Raw genomic sequence first — 16,193 nt, 5'->3', positions numbered from 1 at the left:
TAATGTAGGCACTTAGAGCTATAAACTTCCCTCTTAGGACTGCTTTTAATGTGCCCCAGAGGTTGTGTTGTGTTGAATTCGTTGAATTCCAGGAATTCTTTTATTTCTTTCTTAATTTCTTCTTTGACCCACTCATTGTTTAGGAGTGTGTTCAATCGCCACAAGTTCGTGTAGTGATTAGGGCTTTGTCCAGTGTTGATTTTGAGCTTTATTGCTTTGTGGTCCAATAGAATGCATGGAATTGTTTCAATATTTTTGTATTCGTTGAGGTTTGTTTTGTGGCCCAGTATGTGGTCAGTCTTTGAAAAAGTTCTATGAGGTGCTGAGTAGAAAGTGTATTATTTGGTGCTTGGGTGGAATAATCGAAAGAAATGCCTATCAGAGCATGCTCATGTACTGCCAGTGAGAGTAAGGATCCTGCAGAGGAGAGAGAAAACATTAACAGGCCCTGTGCTTCCCTGCCTTTTTGTGCCTTGGCACGTGGTTCCTAGGAAGCAGGGAATGGCCTTACAAAAGTTTTGAAGACACAATTTAAATCCTGCCTATGAGGACCCAACATACAGCCTTACAACACTTCTTTGTCATGATGATAATCATTAAAAAGCATACAGAACATTAAAAGGGTCTACTTCCCAGAAGAAAACATAAGTAAGATATTATATACCACTGCCTGTGCCACTAAAATGATACTTAATATTTGTAGTTGTGATTTTTTTCTTCCAATAACCCTAAGATTACTGAAAAGTATAAAGCATTATGGGGTGTATATATGTGTGGATATATATGCATATATGCTAAAATAGTCTCCCTCATTCCTCAGCAGGTTGTTTAGGCTAATCATATGCCCAGTTTAAATTCCAAAACTTTTGGCTGCTTAGAGAATCACTTTTCTCCCAAACTATATTTTCTCACACACAATGAAGACAAAAATAATTAGCGGAAGCTCTGTTCAGAGTCAAGGGGAAATAGATTTAAAAAATTATTCAATTTCTGTTCTATAGCAGGAAGAACTAAATCACTCTTCTATTCCAAACTGACCAAAAAGCATAAAGACTTTGAAGTCCCATATTATGTGTCAGTTAACACTTCCTACAACCTCTTTCCAAGTGTGTAGAAAAAGTGATTATCTTCAATGGTGTGTACAGATGATATGCTATAAAAACAATTGACATTCCCATAGACATCTCTGTGTGCATATGAAACTTACGATGCCAAGGTCTATGATGAAGCAGTCGCCCTTGTTGAAACTGTCCCAGCTGAGGGGAACCTCGGTGGCCCTGACCACTCTCCGACCCTTCACATGCAGGAGCCTCTTAGCCGTCAGGTCATTGGTAAGAACGTGGTTTAGTCCAGAAGCCACACCTCCAGCCTGGCCACAGGGAGAAAACACAACACAAAACATAGAGAGAACCAGTGAGTCTGCTGACCGGACCCAGCAAGGCATAGCAGCATATGGGTTTGTGGAAAAACTGTGCTGGAGAGCCAGGATAATGAGGCCACCTCAGCACATGAGAAAAGTTAAATGTGGAGTGAAAATTCTTGGTAAATGAACAGGTTGACTGGTTAGTTTGCTCTTTTATCTATCTGTGGTAATAATTAAATTTAAAATTAAAAATATGCTGGACATTATGGGCATGTGCTTCTAATCCCAGCACTTGGGATGCTGAAGAAGGCAGATCTTTGAGAGAATAGATTCATGTAAGTTGTCCTCTGACCTCTACACACTTACAAAATCAATAGATGCATTTTAAAATAACAAATAATAATCTTGTCTCTAATACTTAATGTCACAAATGCACATAAAGAAAATTTCATGCTGGGTCAGCAAGATGGCTCAGTGGGTAAGGCATTTGCCATGCAAGCATGAACCCGAGTGCAATCACACAAACCCACATAAAGATAAAAGGATAGAACCAGTTCCACAAAGTTGTCCTCTGGCATTCACATGCATGCATGCCCTTCCCCCGACATATCACACACACACACACACACACACACACACACACACATACAGAGCACTAAATAAAAATGAAAATGAGAAAAAAAATTGTATGGACATGTCTGCAACAAAGAGGATATGGTTCTTCTACAAATACTTTATAGTTAGACAAATACTGTCTAAATTAGCACTAGAAGCTTCCAGTCTTTTTCTACTTTCACAAAGTAGAACCAAAGCAAGATCACCCACTAAACCCACAAATACATGTCTGATGGTCACCGTCTACAATCATGGCTGAATGTAGGGATTCACTGAGCTTCAGGAAAGGATGTTAGCCAGAAATTCAACAGCAGAAAGCAGGGTAATAAATCTCTGGAACCCCTTCACTGGTCATGAAAGTGCTGAATAAGAAATGATAGTCAAATACTGAGACAGGAAGACAGTCACAGCATTTCCCAGAGGAACCTTTCCATGGCACACAGTAACTTGCCCTGATTTTTGCTGCCTCAGTAATGACAGGCTCTGTCAAATTTTGCCCACTCAAAATAGACAATAAACTGTTTCCTAGGATAAGGTACCATTAAACTTTGTTCTGACATATGAGTCACTTATTTATGTTGAGAGCAGTAGAGTGTGGTAATTACCAGCTTAGGCACTGGGGTCAGAGGGTCACACAGTCACTGACTGAGTGAGGCCTTCATAAGTTGGGTAGGCTCTCTAAGTTTTGCTTTATCTTAACAGGGTAGTAATAATAGAAACTGAACCACCTGTAGCTTTATATTAAATTAGGTAATGCACATGAAGTGATTAGCTTGTTCTATAAACTTGAAAGTAAAAACTCTGCATGACACGATCACCTCTGCTAGTCTATCTAGTGAATTATCTCTGCAGCCACATGCCCGGCCTGTCAACTATTGTCACACCCACCATGCTGCTAATGATAAGAGTTGACTGATTTTCTTGCTGATACATTTGACCTCCATTTGCAAGCATCCTCTTTCTGAAAAATGCTGGATTTCAGTAGCTTTAATGTCACTAATTAGAAGGTAATTACCCAACAACTAGAAAATTACTTCATGTCATACTTACTTTGGAATATGTATCCAGGAGTTTGATTTCTAAAGTCAAGTCCATACCGATCAAGTATGTGCCATATTAGTGTTTTATTGTTTAATGTAGTGCTTAATCCCTACAATGTCTGTATGAGGAAGCTGGTATAAAATGCATTGTACATTTCAGAAAACCAAGGGCAAAAATCTTAAGACACACCTAAGGTAAGTCAGTCATCTGTGGAAGAAACGGTTTATAACGAGGAGATGCCACAGCACCTTGCTTTGAACAACTATAAACTTCCACTTGTTTAAACTGTGGGGCTTGTTGATGCAATGGAAATTTCAGGATCATTTGACACAAACTGTAGGAATTCACATGAATTCAATAAAACGAGAGGCAGCAGTCTCATGTTTAGAGTGCTTTATATCTTAGTGTAAAATGATTCCAAGAGAGAGGAGAAAACTTACAGCTGCTTTGTTCTGATCTCATGGTATTGCAGAACATTCAACCAAGGATATGATCAAATAAAAGTACATAAATTTGACATCTGTTGTTATTGTTTGGGGGGGGGTATATGTCTGAGTCTAGTTATTGTTTGGGGGGTGTATGTCTGAGTCTATTTTTGAGAATGGGTGTAAGTACATAGCTCAGGCTAGCCTTGAACTTGTTTGTGTTCCTGCTGCCCTAGTCTTCCAAATGCTGGGAGTATGGTTGTGTATCATCACTGGCTTAACCGCTTAACCCTGCCATCTTAAAAGACAAATTAATATATTCTCAGAAATCCTGTTTAGCTCTAAGGTCTTGGGTTTTCACCAGGGGTAAGGAAGTGGGGCGGGGGGTGCAGAGAACCTGTTGGAACATGTCTGCATTTAAAAAAAAAAAAAAAAAAGCTCACTTCTCCAGTGTTTGTCTGGAGGGGGAATTCCTCGTGTTTTGCTGAGCATGTGGACAGGGAAGAAGTGACTAGGGAAGGATGGCCTACCTATAAAGCTCACTGGGAGAATTCTTAAAGGAGCGGACCTATTTATTGATTTTATTTGTTATTTCAGAAGTAAGGTCAATTGATTGGTGTTTCGAGGCAAGCTACATAAACTGCATAGGTTCATGTGAGGGGGTGTATGTCTGAGTCTAGTCAGCTGAATTTCATACATTTTTCAGCTCAGTGGTTTCATCTGTATCATTTCTAAGAATAAACCACACTATTATGGAAATATATGTAAATCTCTTTATAATAACTACAGTTATGATTGCTATAAATATTGTTTTAAAGTATTTGTTCTGAAGAATATTTGAGATTCTGAAAGTTTTGGCAACTTGCAACAAATTCAGAGTCTCCAGAGTAGCAAAAATGAAAACCATTAAGTCTAAAGTTACTGTTTAATTATTGAAATAACTTTATAGAATATTAAAGGGCTTTCTTGTAAAGGAATAATAAAAGCTTTCCTTAAAAATAACCCATCATGAGCCAACAATATGGCTCATTGAGTAAAGTTACTTGCCCCAAGCCTGGCAACCTAAGTTTGATCTCCTTGACCCAAATGAAGAAGAGTACCTATGCTCAAACGTTTTCCTCTGACCCCCACACTCACACCATGGCATTTACACCTCTCTTACATACACAAATAAATTAATTAATTTAGAATATTTTAAATTACCCACGAAGGGGCTGGGGATATAGCTCAGTTGGTCAAGTGCTTGCCTCTCATGGAGGAAGCCCTGGGTCCCAGCCCCAATTCAATATAACCCTGGTACAGTAACACACATCTGTAACCCCAGCATTAAGGAGGTAGAGGTAGAAGAACAAGGAATTCAAGGTCGTCCTTAGCTGCAGAATGAGTCTGAGGCCAGTCTAGACTTCAAGAGACGCTGTTTCATTTTTTAGTCATTTTTGTTTTTTGGTTTTTGTCTTTTTGAGACAAGGTCTCCCTGCAGTTCCAGCTGGCCTGGGAGTCACTACAAAGACCAGGTTGGCCTCGATCTCATAGAGATCCGCCTGCCTCTGCTTCCCAAGTATTGGGATTAAAGGTGTGTACCATCATACCCAGCTAAGAGACCCTGTTTAAAAAAAAAAAAAAAACCATCAAAGTAAATTAAGGCATATTATTCACATGTCACACCATACATTCTGAAACATTTACTAAGTGCCTCCTATATGTCTGACAAATAGTGGGGATAAATCAGTGAACAAAACACATTAAGATAAAAAGAAAAGCAAGTCAAGTCCTGGCCCTCCATGAATTTGCAATCCATGAAGATACAAGACATGGTTGGCCAGGAAGAGAAACTATTTGAAAGTGTCACAACAAGAAGTGTGGAAGAGAAGTGCTTACCTTGTACTTCAGACCTCCTTTGAAATAGCCCACAAAATCGGTAGATTCAAAGCCTTGAAGTTCTCTGCTCTGCACTGGCTTGCCACCCAAGTAGTCATCCATCTGGACAGTGAAGATGGCAGCTGCAGTGCTCTCATCCTGGGAGCACTCCTTTCCTGAAACCAGCAAAGGACAGCACAGCAGTTATGCAAGGAAAGAGGCAGAACTGGGAAGGACACTGGACTTTGTTTTCAGTGATGCATCAATGCAAGAATCTGCTGCAGAAAGATCTCTTATCAGAAACAGCGTATAATATGTGACTTGATTCCAAACTAAAACCTTGTGTATTCCTGTGTTTTCAGCTTTCTTTAAAAAAAAAAAAATGTTAGGGGTTAGAGAATGGCTCAGCAGTTAAGAACACTTGCTGTTCTTCCAGTGGACCTGAGTTTGATTCCCAGAATCCATATGGTGGCTAACAACTGTCTGTAACTCAGTTCCAGGGGAATCTGATGCCCTCTTCTGACCTGCTCGGGCATTTCATGGTATGGGTGCTCTTACATTCATACAGACAATACACTCATACACATAAAATAAAATAAATAAAATAGTTTAAAAAATTTAAAGACATGCTGCTTGGATATGCTTGGGAAGAAAAATTAATATATTCTAGTAAGATTCAGGAATGTATTCATTTGGTACAGTCAATAACACCCTTTTAGGAAAATAGCTTACAACTGGTTTAAGCATCAAGCTATAGGCTTATAGTGTCAGTACGATGAAGGTAGGTAGGTAGGGAGGTGGAGGTGGATCTGTGAAGAGTTGGGAGACAGGGGAATGTGATCAAAATGTATGAAACACTCAAAGAATTAATATTTTTTGAGAAACAAGAAAAAGGATATATTTCAGAAGGCAATAGTTTTCTCATGTGCCTCTAAGGTATCAGAGTAGTAGGGTTCAGAATAGTGAGTTACCTTGTGGTTTGGAAAGCTACAGGTCCTGTCAAAGGTCAAGCCATGTGTTGTAGTGCAGGGCTGTGGTAGAGCACTTGCCTAGCATTCACAAAGCCCAAGATTCAATCCCCAATTTAAAATGTAACAGAGAAATGTTATTTAAAGTTAGTATACAAGAATTTTGTCTTTTAAGTTAGTGTATCAAAATAGGAAAATGAGGGGCTGGAGAGATGGTTCAGCAGTTAAGAGTACTGGCTGCTCTTCCAGGGGATCCAGGTTTGGTTCCTAGTACCCACATGGTGGTAGCTAAAATAGTCCATAATTCCAGTTCCAGGGTTTCTGGCCTCCATGGATATTACATGCATGTGGCAGACTTATATACATGGAGGCAAAATATTCATACACATAAAATAAAAATAAATAAATAAAAATGTTAAAATAGGAAATAAAAGTTTATCCCTTAATTTTGGTCCTGTTTCCCCCACTTCACTATCTTATTATTTTTGTTTGTATTAAATAACCTCCAAAGGAAAAGACAGAGTAAAGGAATTAGTGTGCTTGCGTCTCTCAAATGTTATGTATCTGGTGGAATTTAAGACATGGTATACAGCTAGAGAAATTGCTCAATGGTTAAAAGCATGTACTATCTTGCAAAGGACCCCAGTACAATTCCCAGCACCTATGTCAGAATGCTCACAACCACTTGTAACTTGAGCTCCAGGGAATCTGACTTCCTCTTCCGGCTTCCTTAGGCATTTGCACTCAAGTGCGCATATCCACACACAGACACACAACTACATAAAATAAACCTTAAAACACACTTTCTTAAAATTTACAACTAATTTTTACAATTATAAAACATCTCATCGAGGCATCTCTGTGGAGGCTAAAACAACTCCTTAGCATCGAAGTCTGCGGTGTCAGACAAGATAGTCTTGATGAACACTCATAATTCATTAAAAATCAGAACCTTAACTATCTCTGAGTTATATGAAAATCATAACTGGTGACAAGGATAATAATAACCAACATGAGTCAGACACTGCTAGGGTTTTAAACGAGTGACACTGAAGTAACCCCAGGAAACAGAACCTGGTTTATACCCTGGTACACTGGAGGTCATGGAGACTGAGGGAGACAGAGTAACTCCTGAGGTTATAAGGTGATTTTTGACACAGGTCTGGGTGACTCTATAAGACAGGCTCTCAGGAAATACAATACATGAATTTTTATGTTGCAACTCATATTAGTGGTACATTTTTTGGTAATTAGAATATACAAATTCCTCCGATGGAAAATGTAAGAATTTGGAATCTAAAAGAATTTAGAAAACTGTAAGAATTTAGAATTCTTTAAGAGTTTAGAAGCAGTAACAATAGCTCCCTCAAACAATAACAATTATTCACCAATGTTGAAGAAAGGAAACTAATGAGCTTTTCTAGAGAAAGAATCAAATTTCTTCACAATTCACCTCTCAAGTTCAAAGGTAACCTGAAGCAAGTATCTTCTCAAGCAAAAATTCAATAGCTAGAACAGTACCTGATATAACAGTTTTGTAAACTTTCTATGGCCAAACTTATTTAACAGTCATTTTTAAAAAATTCACATGCAATTTTGCAATTTGAAAAGACACTGGTATCATTCTCCCCATTTTTCCAATTCTCAGAATATTACAACAGATATAGATGTAGACATTGCACAGAGATGCTTTAAGAGAGAACCTTAAGTCAAGGTTAATAGCAAGGATATTAAGGATGATGTATTTGACAGAAACATTGTTAGTTGACAAGTTGAAATCTGCATCTCTTTAGGTAGGCGTAAATGGTAGGCATGAAGTTAAAGAATGAGCTGGAAATACGTTGATTAGGTCAGCCTCTCATTTGTCTATGTTTATAAACTGTGCTGGACCAGGGCAGATCAGTATGAATAAACTAAAGTCCTTGTCTGCAAAAGGTTGAAAAGACTTGAAAGCCAGTATCAGCCTTTTGATTGTATAAAACTGAATCAAATCTTACTGTATCACGATGACATTCTAGCAAGTATTGAGAAGCATGTGAAGTTTGTATATGAATTCTGCTTGTGACTTCATTTAATTTTCCCTGTGGATTCTGTTTATGATTTCATAATGTTTCTCTAAGCTGATTCTAGTGAAACCTGTTAGATTATGTTGTACTGTGTCGCTTTATATTTTGTTATATTTGTGTATATGATGCGAACCTCCTAAAACTGTTTGGGAGATGTGATGATCTTATATACAACACTCAAATTTAAACAAAGGTGTCATAACTAGCACTCATTTCTGATTTAAAAAAAACAAACTTGCCACATTTGGAACATAAGAGAACATTCTCAAGTTGAGGGGTGGCAGCTGCTAAAAACAGAGAAGCTGATAGCAATTCTGTAAAACTTATGGTTGCTAGTATATATAACATACTACAGTATAAGTAGGTAAGCATTTCACAGAGGATCACAACTGCAATATTCACAGTGGTACAATCAACCTTGTTCAAACTCCCCAGTTTTATTTCTTTGTGTCTTTGTGACACTGCAGATTAGTATATCTGCCTTCACAGTCAGTATACTGTAGAGTTCCATTGCCAAAAATATCCCTCATGCTGCCCTTTTTAAGAAATGTTTTTACATTTATTCATTTGTGTGTGTGTGCGTGTATGTGTGTGTGCTCGCATGTGCTTACATATGCACACACATGGACACACACTGCCACAGCATGTGTGTAAAGGTCAGAGAACAACTTAAGGGAGTCAATTCTCTCCTTCCACCAAGTAGGTTCCAGGGAATGGAACTCAGACATCAGGCTTGACAATAACTGCCTTTACCCACTGAACCATCTCACTTTAACACTCTGCCCACCTCCTGCCTACATCACCTCCCCATCTCCTTATTCTGAAGAATAAATCTAAAATTCTGTCATTGTGAGACATCATATAAATAGAATCCTATCATATGGAATTTTCTTGCATTATTTTAAAACAGCATCATTTCCTGGAGATTCATCCAAGTTTCTGTGTACATCAATAGTTTGATCCTTTTTCTTATGGAGTAATATTCCCTGGCATGGATTATCATAACTTGTCTGATCAATTATTACTGAATATATGACCTGTTTTAACTTTTTGACTATTTAAATAAAGTTTGAATAAAAATATTTATTTCTCTGGAATAATTGCCCATGAATGCAATTACTTGTCTTATGGTAGTTGCACATTTCTTTGTTTTAAATGTCAAACTGCTTTGCATAATGATATTTCATTTTGTTTCTAGCTGCTCAAGGCCCAATAGTGTGATCCATTTTCTTTTTTATTTTATTTATTATTATTTTTTGTGTGTGCATGTATGCAAAATGTGTGTGAGCTCATGTGCCATAGTGTGTATGTATTTGGAAGTCAGAGGATGAGTTTGTGGAGTTGGTTCTCTCCTTTCACCTTTACATTCTGGGGATTGAACTCAGCTCTGCAGACTTACACAGCAAGCTCCTTTACCTGCTGAGCTCTCTTGCCAAACCAGTGACTTGGTTTCTTGACATCATCACTAGCCCTTTGTATAGTATTAACTTCTTGTATTGTGTATATTGTTTTACAGACTGTAATCAGCCCTTTCCAGTCCAAGTGCCTTGTGTAAGGCCAACTATAGGCATGACATATGTACATGGTGTTTTAAAATTGATTTAAGTAAAGTCTAAAGCTGACTAGGAGAAAGTATGACTGCAAGTGTTTGCAGCATAGGTTGGGGGTGTGATAATAGGCCTGCCCACAGGCTGAATGCTGGAAGGAACCAGAGACAGAAGGTGGATGCACTTAAATTGCTAGGTAATAGCTGAAATGTTTTCTAAGAAGTAATAGTGCAAAAAATTTTAAGCTGTGTGCTATAATTCTTGCTTTCCTTGCATTTTAGCATGCAATATTAATACAGTTATCTGAGCTATGTCCTGGCATTACAGAAATATGGGATGGGCAGACCCAGAAGGAATACGCTGCCTCGATCGCCCTCATCTTGGGTCCCATCCATTCTACTTCCCTTTCCAGTTGGGCTTGTCCCCTCATGTCTCCATGTGTACCAGCTTCATCAAAGTTCTTTAACTTCACTTCTTCCCACTGATTCATTTCCTTCTATCACGCATTCTTTCCCTTGACCTTTCAGGCCTCCCTCCCAAAACTTGCCTTCGATCATTGTCTCCAATGAATCCCCATAAACTCTTCCTAGTTCCCATCTCAAAACAAACTCTTTTAGATGAAACTTAGTATGTTTAGGAAACTGAAGTGGGACAGGCTGCTGGAAAATTTCCTCTGAAGGTATCATTGACTACTTTTCTCCCCATGGTTTGTTCTTGGCCCAAAAATCTTCCTACTTATCCTTATTTTCCTTATTTTCATCAAGGCTATTTTTTCACACAGCCTACGAACTTCTACCATGTTACTAATCACATTGAATCAGTGTTTTCTTCATTTATTTTTGTTTTATTGCAACTTTGGGATAATAAATTCCCTGAGAAATTTCATAAAGCATCTCTATCTCAAAAGACCCTTACACACTGAAACATTATAGAATGATTTAGAATGTAATTAATATGCTATTATTAACTTCAGTTTTTGCAGGTCTTTAAGATCATAGACTGTTTCTGCCCAAAGTACTTCCTATTGTAATTGTGGAATTTGTGAACACTAAATGAATAATTAAACATAGAAGTGAGCCAGGGACTCAGGAGATGGAAGCAGGAGGACAGAGAGTAGGAGACCAGCCTGGGCTATGTAGAAAGTTCCAGAGAGTTCAGTTAAAGTGAATCTATAACCCTGTAGAGCACAATGCTTAAGGAGCCTATTTGGAGAAAAAATTTACTGAATTAAATAATTGTGCCCCAAGTTTGCATGCAATCTTAGGACAGAGTCAAACTTAGCTGCTTGAGCAGCAAGATGAAGCATTCTTTTCTACTTAAATTCACCCAGCTGGCAAATGTGGTGTTTCAGACACTGATCCATTCCAGATGCAAGTTCAGGGTAGAAAGACCACATTGAGGACCTCACTGTTCTATCTGGGTTCCCATGGTCAACAGTACAGAGTATAGATGACAATGTGTTGTGCATTATGAATGTAGTGGCATTACAAGGGGAAACAGCCATGGTCTGGAGCTCAGGCTGAGCCTCAGCCATCCTCCAGCAGGCACAAAGTCACAACACCCAGCACTGGAATCAAAGATACCACCTCCCTCTGTGTGTTTCCCATGTCTCACTCACCTGCTCCAGGTGTCTGCTAATGCTGAGGAAATCACTTCTAATGTTTTCTACTTATTTCTTAAACTCCTCAGATGTCAGAAATTAAAATAGTCTTTCACAAAGTGTGGTTTGGTGTGTTTTCTCCCCCAGTTCAAGAATAAATAAACGGAAAGAAATCCTAGTACAGAGGAGCCAAGTTAGTTTTAAAAGAAGGCTCAGATGATCGGTAGGGTGTCATACTGAGGACTGGCACAAGACCTCACAGGGAGAGGCTGAACATTCAGGATGTTTACCAGTAAAAGTAGAAGGTGCACAAAGTAGAACACATGGCCCAGTGTCCTGAAAGCCTGGCACCAAGCCGCAGCCCAAAATAATTACGACCCAGGACGAGCTGTTCTGGTCCACACTACGTCCTTGTTAAAACTGATGAATAATAAATGAATAATTACTAAGGAAACAGCCTGAATACATCTTTACATGGATGATATATGAATCTTTTCCCCCAAACACGAGAGCAGTGTTGCGCACAGAGAATTTTGATTTGGAACAGCTCAGGCGACTACTCTCCGCAATTAGTAGAGAAATCTAAGCTGGTGCCCAAGGCAATGTATGGGGCGGGGAGAGGATAAAGCCCTCTCTCCAGCTGCTGCAGAGGTCCACCAAACGTGTTTGTCTTCTTCTCCACCCAGTCAGGGAAACCAGGACTGAACTTGCCCGAGGGTGAGCGGTACTTGGCCATCACCTGGGTGCACAGAGCAGCTGCCCCGGAAAAAGTGGCGTTTGGAGCTAAAAGGAGAGAAGTCTGAGAAATGAACCGTAAACCCCAAGAACTGGCTGGACAAAGGTCAAGGCCAGAGAGTATTCCCAGCGGTCCCGCCCTTGTCCAGGTTTGCAATGTCCAGGAGCCGACTTGGGCTACAAGAAGGTGGCTCATTACCAAAGGGAGGTAGGGTTCGCTAAGTGTCGCCCGTCCAGCCCAGACGGCGGGGTTTGATGCCCACCTGCGACTATCGGACCCGGGGCTTACCCACCCTTGTTGGTGCCTCGCTGACCGAGGAGGGCTCCAGGAGTCGCTTACCCAGCCAGAAGTGCAGGCGGTAGGCGAAGCCCCGGCTTGCCTTGGCGGTATGCAGCACCAGGTAGGCGTCGCCGATGTAAAAGTCTCCATAGGCGCCCTGGGGCACCGGCACCAGCTCCAGCTTCTCCACCCTCCACACCTGCAGCCCCGCCTGCCGGCCTGCGATCGCGAACTCCGGGTGCTGCAGCTCCTGGGCCATGGTGCCCCGATGATCGCAGAACTAGGCACTTCGGATGGCACTCTGAGCTGAAGCAGAGCCCCGAGGGAGCATCCCTGCTCCTGGGTTTTTAAAGGAAAAGTCCTGACAAGAGGCGGGGCGCAGACTGCCTGCCAGAGGCCACGCCCAGGAATCTGCATCTCCGATTGGACCGAGCCACAGTAACTCCTGGAAATGCTTTCCTACTGGAAAAAAAAAAAAAAAAAAAAAAATTCCCTGGCAACAGATGGAAGAGATGGGTCCCGCCTTGCTGCGCGCAAGCGGATGCAAGTCGGTCCCCGCCGGTCCGCAACCAGCCACAGTTCTTCCCTGCATCAGTTCATCCTGTGGTCCCAGGGTCTGGGACTTGCACGGCTGGAGGAGGGAGGTGAGGAAACAGAATACCTCCTTCGCAATGTTAGCAGCAGTGCCTGTGGTCATCTAGAACCATCCATTTGCAGAGCAAGTCTATGCATTTGGGGTGGGAACGGTTGACTGTAACCCGTTGGCGCGTGCTAAACATTGTCTTAAATCGTCCCTTAAAGATTCCTTATCGCCGGCTCCCTTGATAAGCCATCTCTCCTTCCTCGTGGACAAAGTTTCGTTTTGCATCAGTTTGGAAACAGCATGCAAAACAGAACGTCAGATTTCCAAGAAAAGATAAAAATCTGACAAACTATCTGGGGCACTCGCAGCAGAACTCCTCAGGTCCGTCCCCTGGCGTTCGGAGCTATGATTAAGTTGGGCCATCTACCTCCTGTGGCCAAGAAAGTGGCTGCAGAAAACAGCAGCAGCCTCCTGGGAGGCTCCAGGCAGAAGCTGTGATTTTATACCTGACCCACCTGGAATCGGACTTCAGGGCGCTCATTTCCCATTGTTTCCTCCACAGTTCTTGCTTTTGCTCGCTGTAGGATGCAGAAAATTACTCTTTGATCTGCGTTCATTTAATAGAAACTAATACAACAAAGGATTCTGCTGTATTTTTGTTTGTTTGTTTGTTTGTTTGTTTGTTTGTTTGTTTGAGACAGAGTCTCGCTATAGCACCAGCTGGCCTGGACTCGCTACTGTAGACCAGGCTGGCCTCCATCTCACAAGCTTCTGCCTCTGCCTCCAGAGCCCTCGGACGAAAGGTGTGCACCACACCCGGGTAGATTGTACTGTTATTGAAAACACAAATCAAAAAATATGTAAAGGATTAGAAAGTTGATTTCTTTTCTTAGAAGAAGCATTTCATTACAGCTTTAACATACTCAACAGTTTCCTGAGCAAAGCTACATCTCTTTCAAAAGTGGCTATAAAATTTTTAGGTTCGCTGTTGAATTAATACAGTTATACAATATTGAACTCAGTATAAGCCCTGTAAGACATAAAATTGAATGAGTTTTTAACCTTTAAAAAAGATCTCCGTTTCCTTTTAAACTATACTGTTTCTTACAGAAAGACTCATTGTTTTTACTAATAACACTGAGATGTTGGTGCATGGATCTCTAATCTGTATGTATCTGATTATTGCACCTCATAATCAGTTGCACTCGGATCCTTGGCACCTGTGTATGTCTATAAAGTCATGGGGTAGGTTTCAATGGTAATGTTTATCACCTCTACTAATTAACATGATGTAACTTTTTATGCTTCCTCCTCAAATATAATTCATTTTTTTAATTTGTTTTTTTATGTGTGTATAATCAAACAGAACATCACAGACCATCTTATTCAACTGTACACCCATTTCCCATATGGCACCCTCCCATAGACTCCCTCCCCCAACTAAAGCCCGTATACTCTGTTATCCCTGTTACTGTCCACTGTGATTTTGGCACCCCCAGCCATTCCCCCCACTATTTGTTCATCTGGTGCATCTAGTCAGCCTATCTAGAAGTGTTGGTTTTAGAAAGGTCAGCTGATCCTCATGTAGCAGCAATCGGTTGTCAATATTCCTTAAGATAAGATTGGGGTCTGCTGTTCATTTTCCCAGTTCTATGCTGGGTTACTGTCTGGGAATCCCTTTGGCCACCCTCGCCAACAACTCAAAAGAAGGTATCACCTGTCTGGCATTGTTGCTTGTTATGTAGCCTTTATCTATGCATATGGACTCTTAAGAAATTATATTGGCCCCTTTAATCTTTGGTTATACTTTCCTTTTGGGTGTTTAAGGCCATACAGTTGGCTCAGATAAACCAATTTATTTTTACTCTTAAGGCCATTTGAGGATCTGTTCCTCAGGGGTCACATGGGCTTAGGAGGAGCCCCAGGCTCCTTTCTTTTTACTAGTCCACCTATGTGAAGATAAGTCAAAGATCCTGCTCGACCATGGCTGGATTCACTTGGAAGCATGGAGGAAATGATTCCTCTGTGTTGACCCTCCTCTTTGAAAACTGGACACTGGTTCAAGTCCATCTGGTGGGGTCTCCTTGGCCTCCTTGATCAAGAGGACAGGTGACCCACCACAATTACAGTACATTTTGGGAGATGCTCATAGTCCCCTGGAACTACTCGACCTAGGAGGGCAAGGAGCAAAAACTGTCCTTTATAGGTCCCTCTGACCAAATTAGTATAGGCCTCAAAGTATATCTGTTAAGCATCCAAGAAGGTTAGTTCTACCAGTCTGGTACTTTTAATTACTGTGTGCCATGTAGATAAATCTTGGGCAAAGACCAATTGTTCTCAGATAAATCCTACCTAGCCATATATTTCTTGATCTGGTATGTATAATTTGTCAGTAGGTAGTTGGACTAATATGGCTCCCTCTGGTTTTTAAAACTAGCTAGGCATTATTTATCTCTCGCATTGTCTAACCTCTCCATTATGGTTTCCCCAATTAAAGTGCCCCCATTTTCCCCCTTTATCCCTTAATAATACCCTTCTCCTATGATCCTACCCGTCTTGATCTCCTTCTTTCCCTTTATCCCCTAGGTTCCTTGTATAACCCCCCCCCAAACTAGCACAATTTTTATTCAATCTCCGTTATTAACTCCTGTTTCCTACTGTTCTCTTTCAGGTTCTTTCTTTTCCTTGATCTCCCTGGGTCCTTTCCATTATCCTGGTTCCTGTAGTTATGTCTGGATACATGCTCACTTATCAGGACTTGGTTTTAGGATCCACATATGAGGGAGAACATATGTCGATTTTTTTTTTCTGTGTTACTTCACTTAGTATGAGTTTCTAGTTCCATCCGTTTACCTGCAAATTTCATGATTTCATCTTTCTTTACTTCTGAGTAAAACTCCATCATATAAATGAACTACCTTTTCATTATCCACTCATTCATTGAGGGACACTTAGGTTGCTTCCATCTCTTAGCTATTGTGAAAAGAGCAGCAATAAACATGGATGTACAAGTGTCTCTGCAATAGGATGAACTCTTTGGGTATATGCCAAGAAGTGGTATAACTGGGTCAAATGGTAGGTTCATTTGTAGTTTTTTAAGAGTTCTCCACCCT

General features: G+C 40.5%; 1 protein-coding gene across 1 annotated transcript in view; it reads right to left on the bottom strand.

Annotated features, from left to right (window-relative positions):
- Scin (scinderin) overlaps window positions 1-12,824 on the bottom strand; it is a 79,974-nt gene extending 67,150 nt beyond the window's left edge. Inside the window, exons 1-3 of the mRNA XM_008828342.3 lie at window positions 12,558-12,824; window positions 5,323-5,477; window positions 1,208-1,369 (exon numbers count right to left, since the gene is read on the bottom strand). Of these exons, the coding sequence (XP_008826564.1) occupies window positions 1,208-1,369; window positions 5,323-5,477; window positions 12,558-12,756 (516 nt within the window). The 5' untranslated portion in view covers window positions 12,757-12,824. The remainder of the gene's footprint in view (window positions 1-1,207; window positions 1,370-5,322; window positions 5,478-12,557) is intronic.
- Window positions 12,825-16,193: the final 3,369 nt, after the last annotated feature.

The sequence above is a fragment of the Nannospalax galili genome, unplaced genomic scaffold (genome assembly GCF_000622305.1).
Source record: "Nannospalax galili isolate Female #2095 unplaced genomic scaffold, S.galili_v1.0 scaffold452, whole genome shotgun sequence".
Classification (NCBI taxonomy): Eukaryota; Metazoa; Chordata; class Mammalia; order Rodentia; family Spalacidae; genus Nannospalax; species Nannospalax galili.
This window is presented reverse-complemented; position numbering and strand designations above follow the sequence as displayed.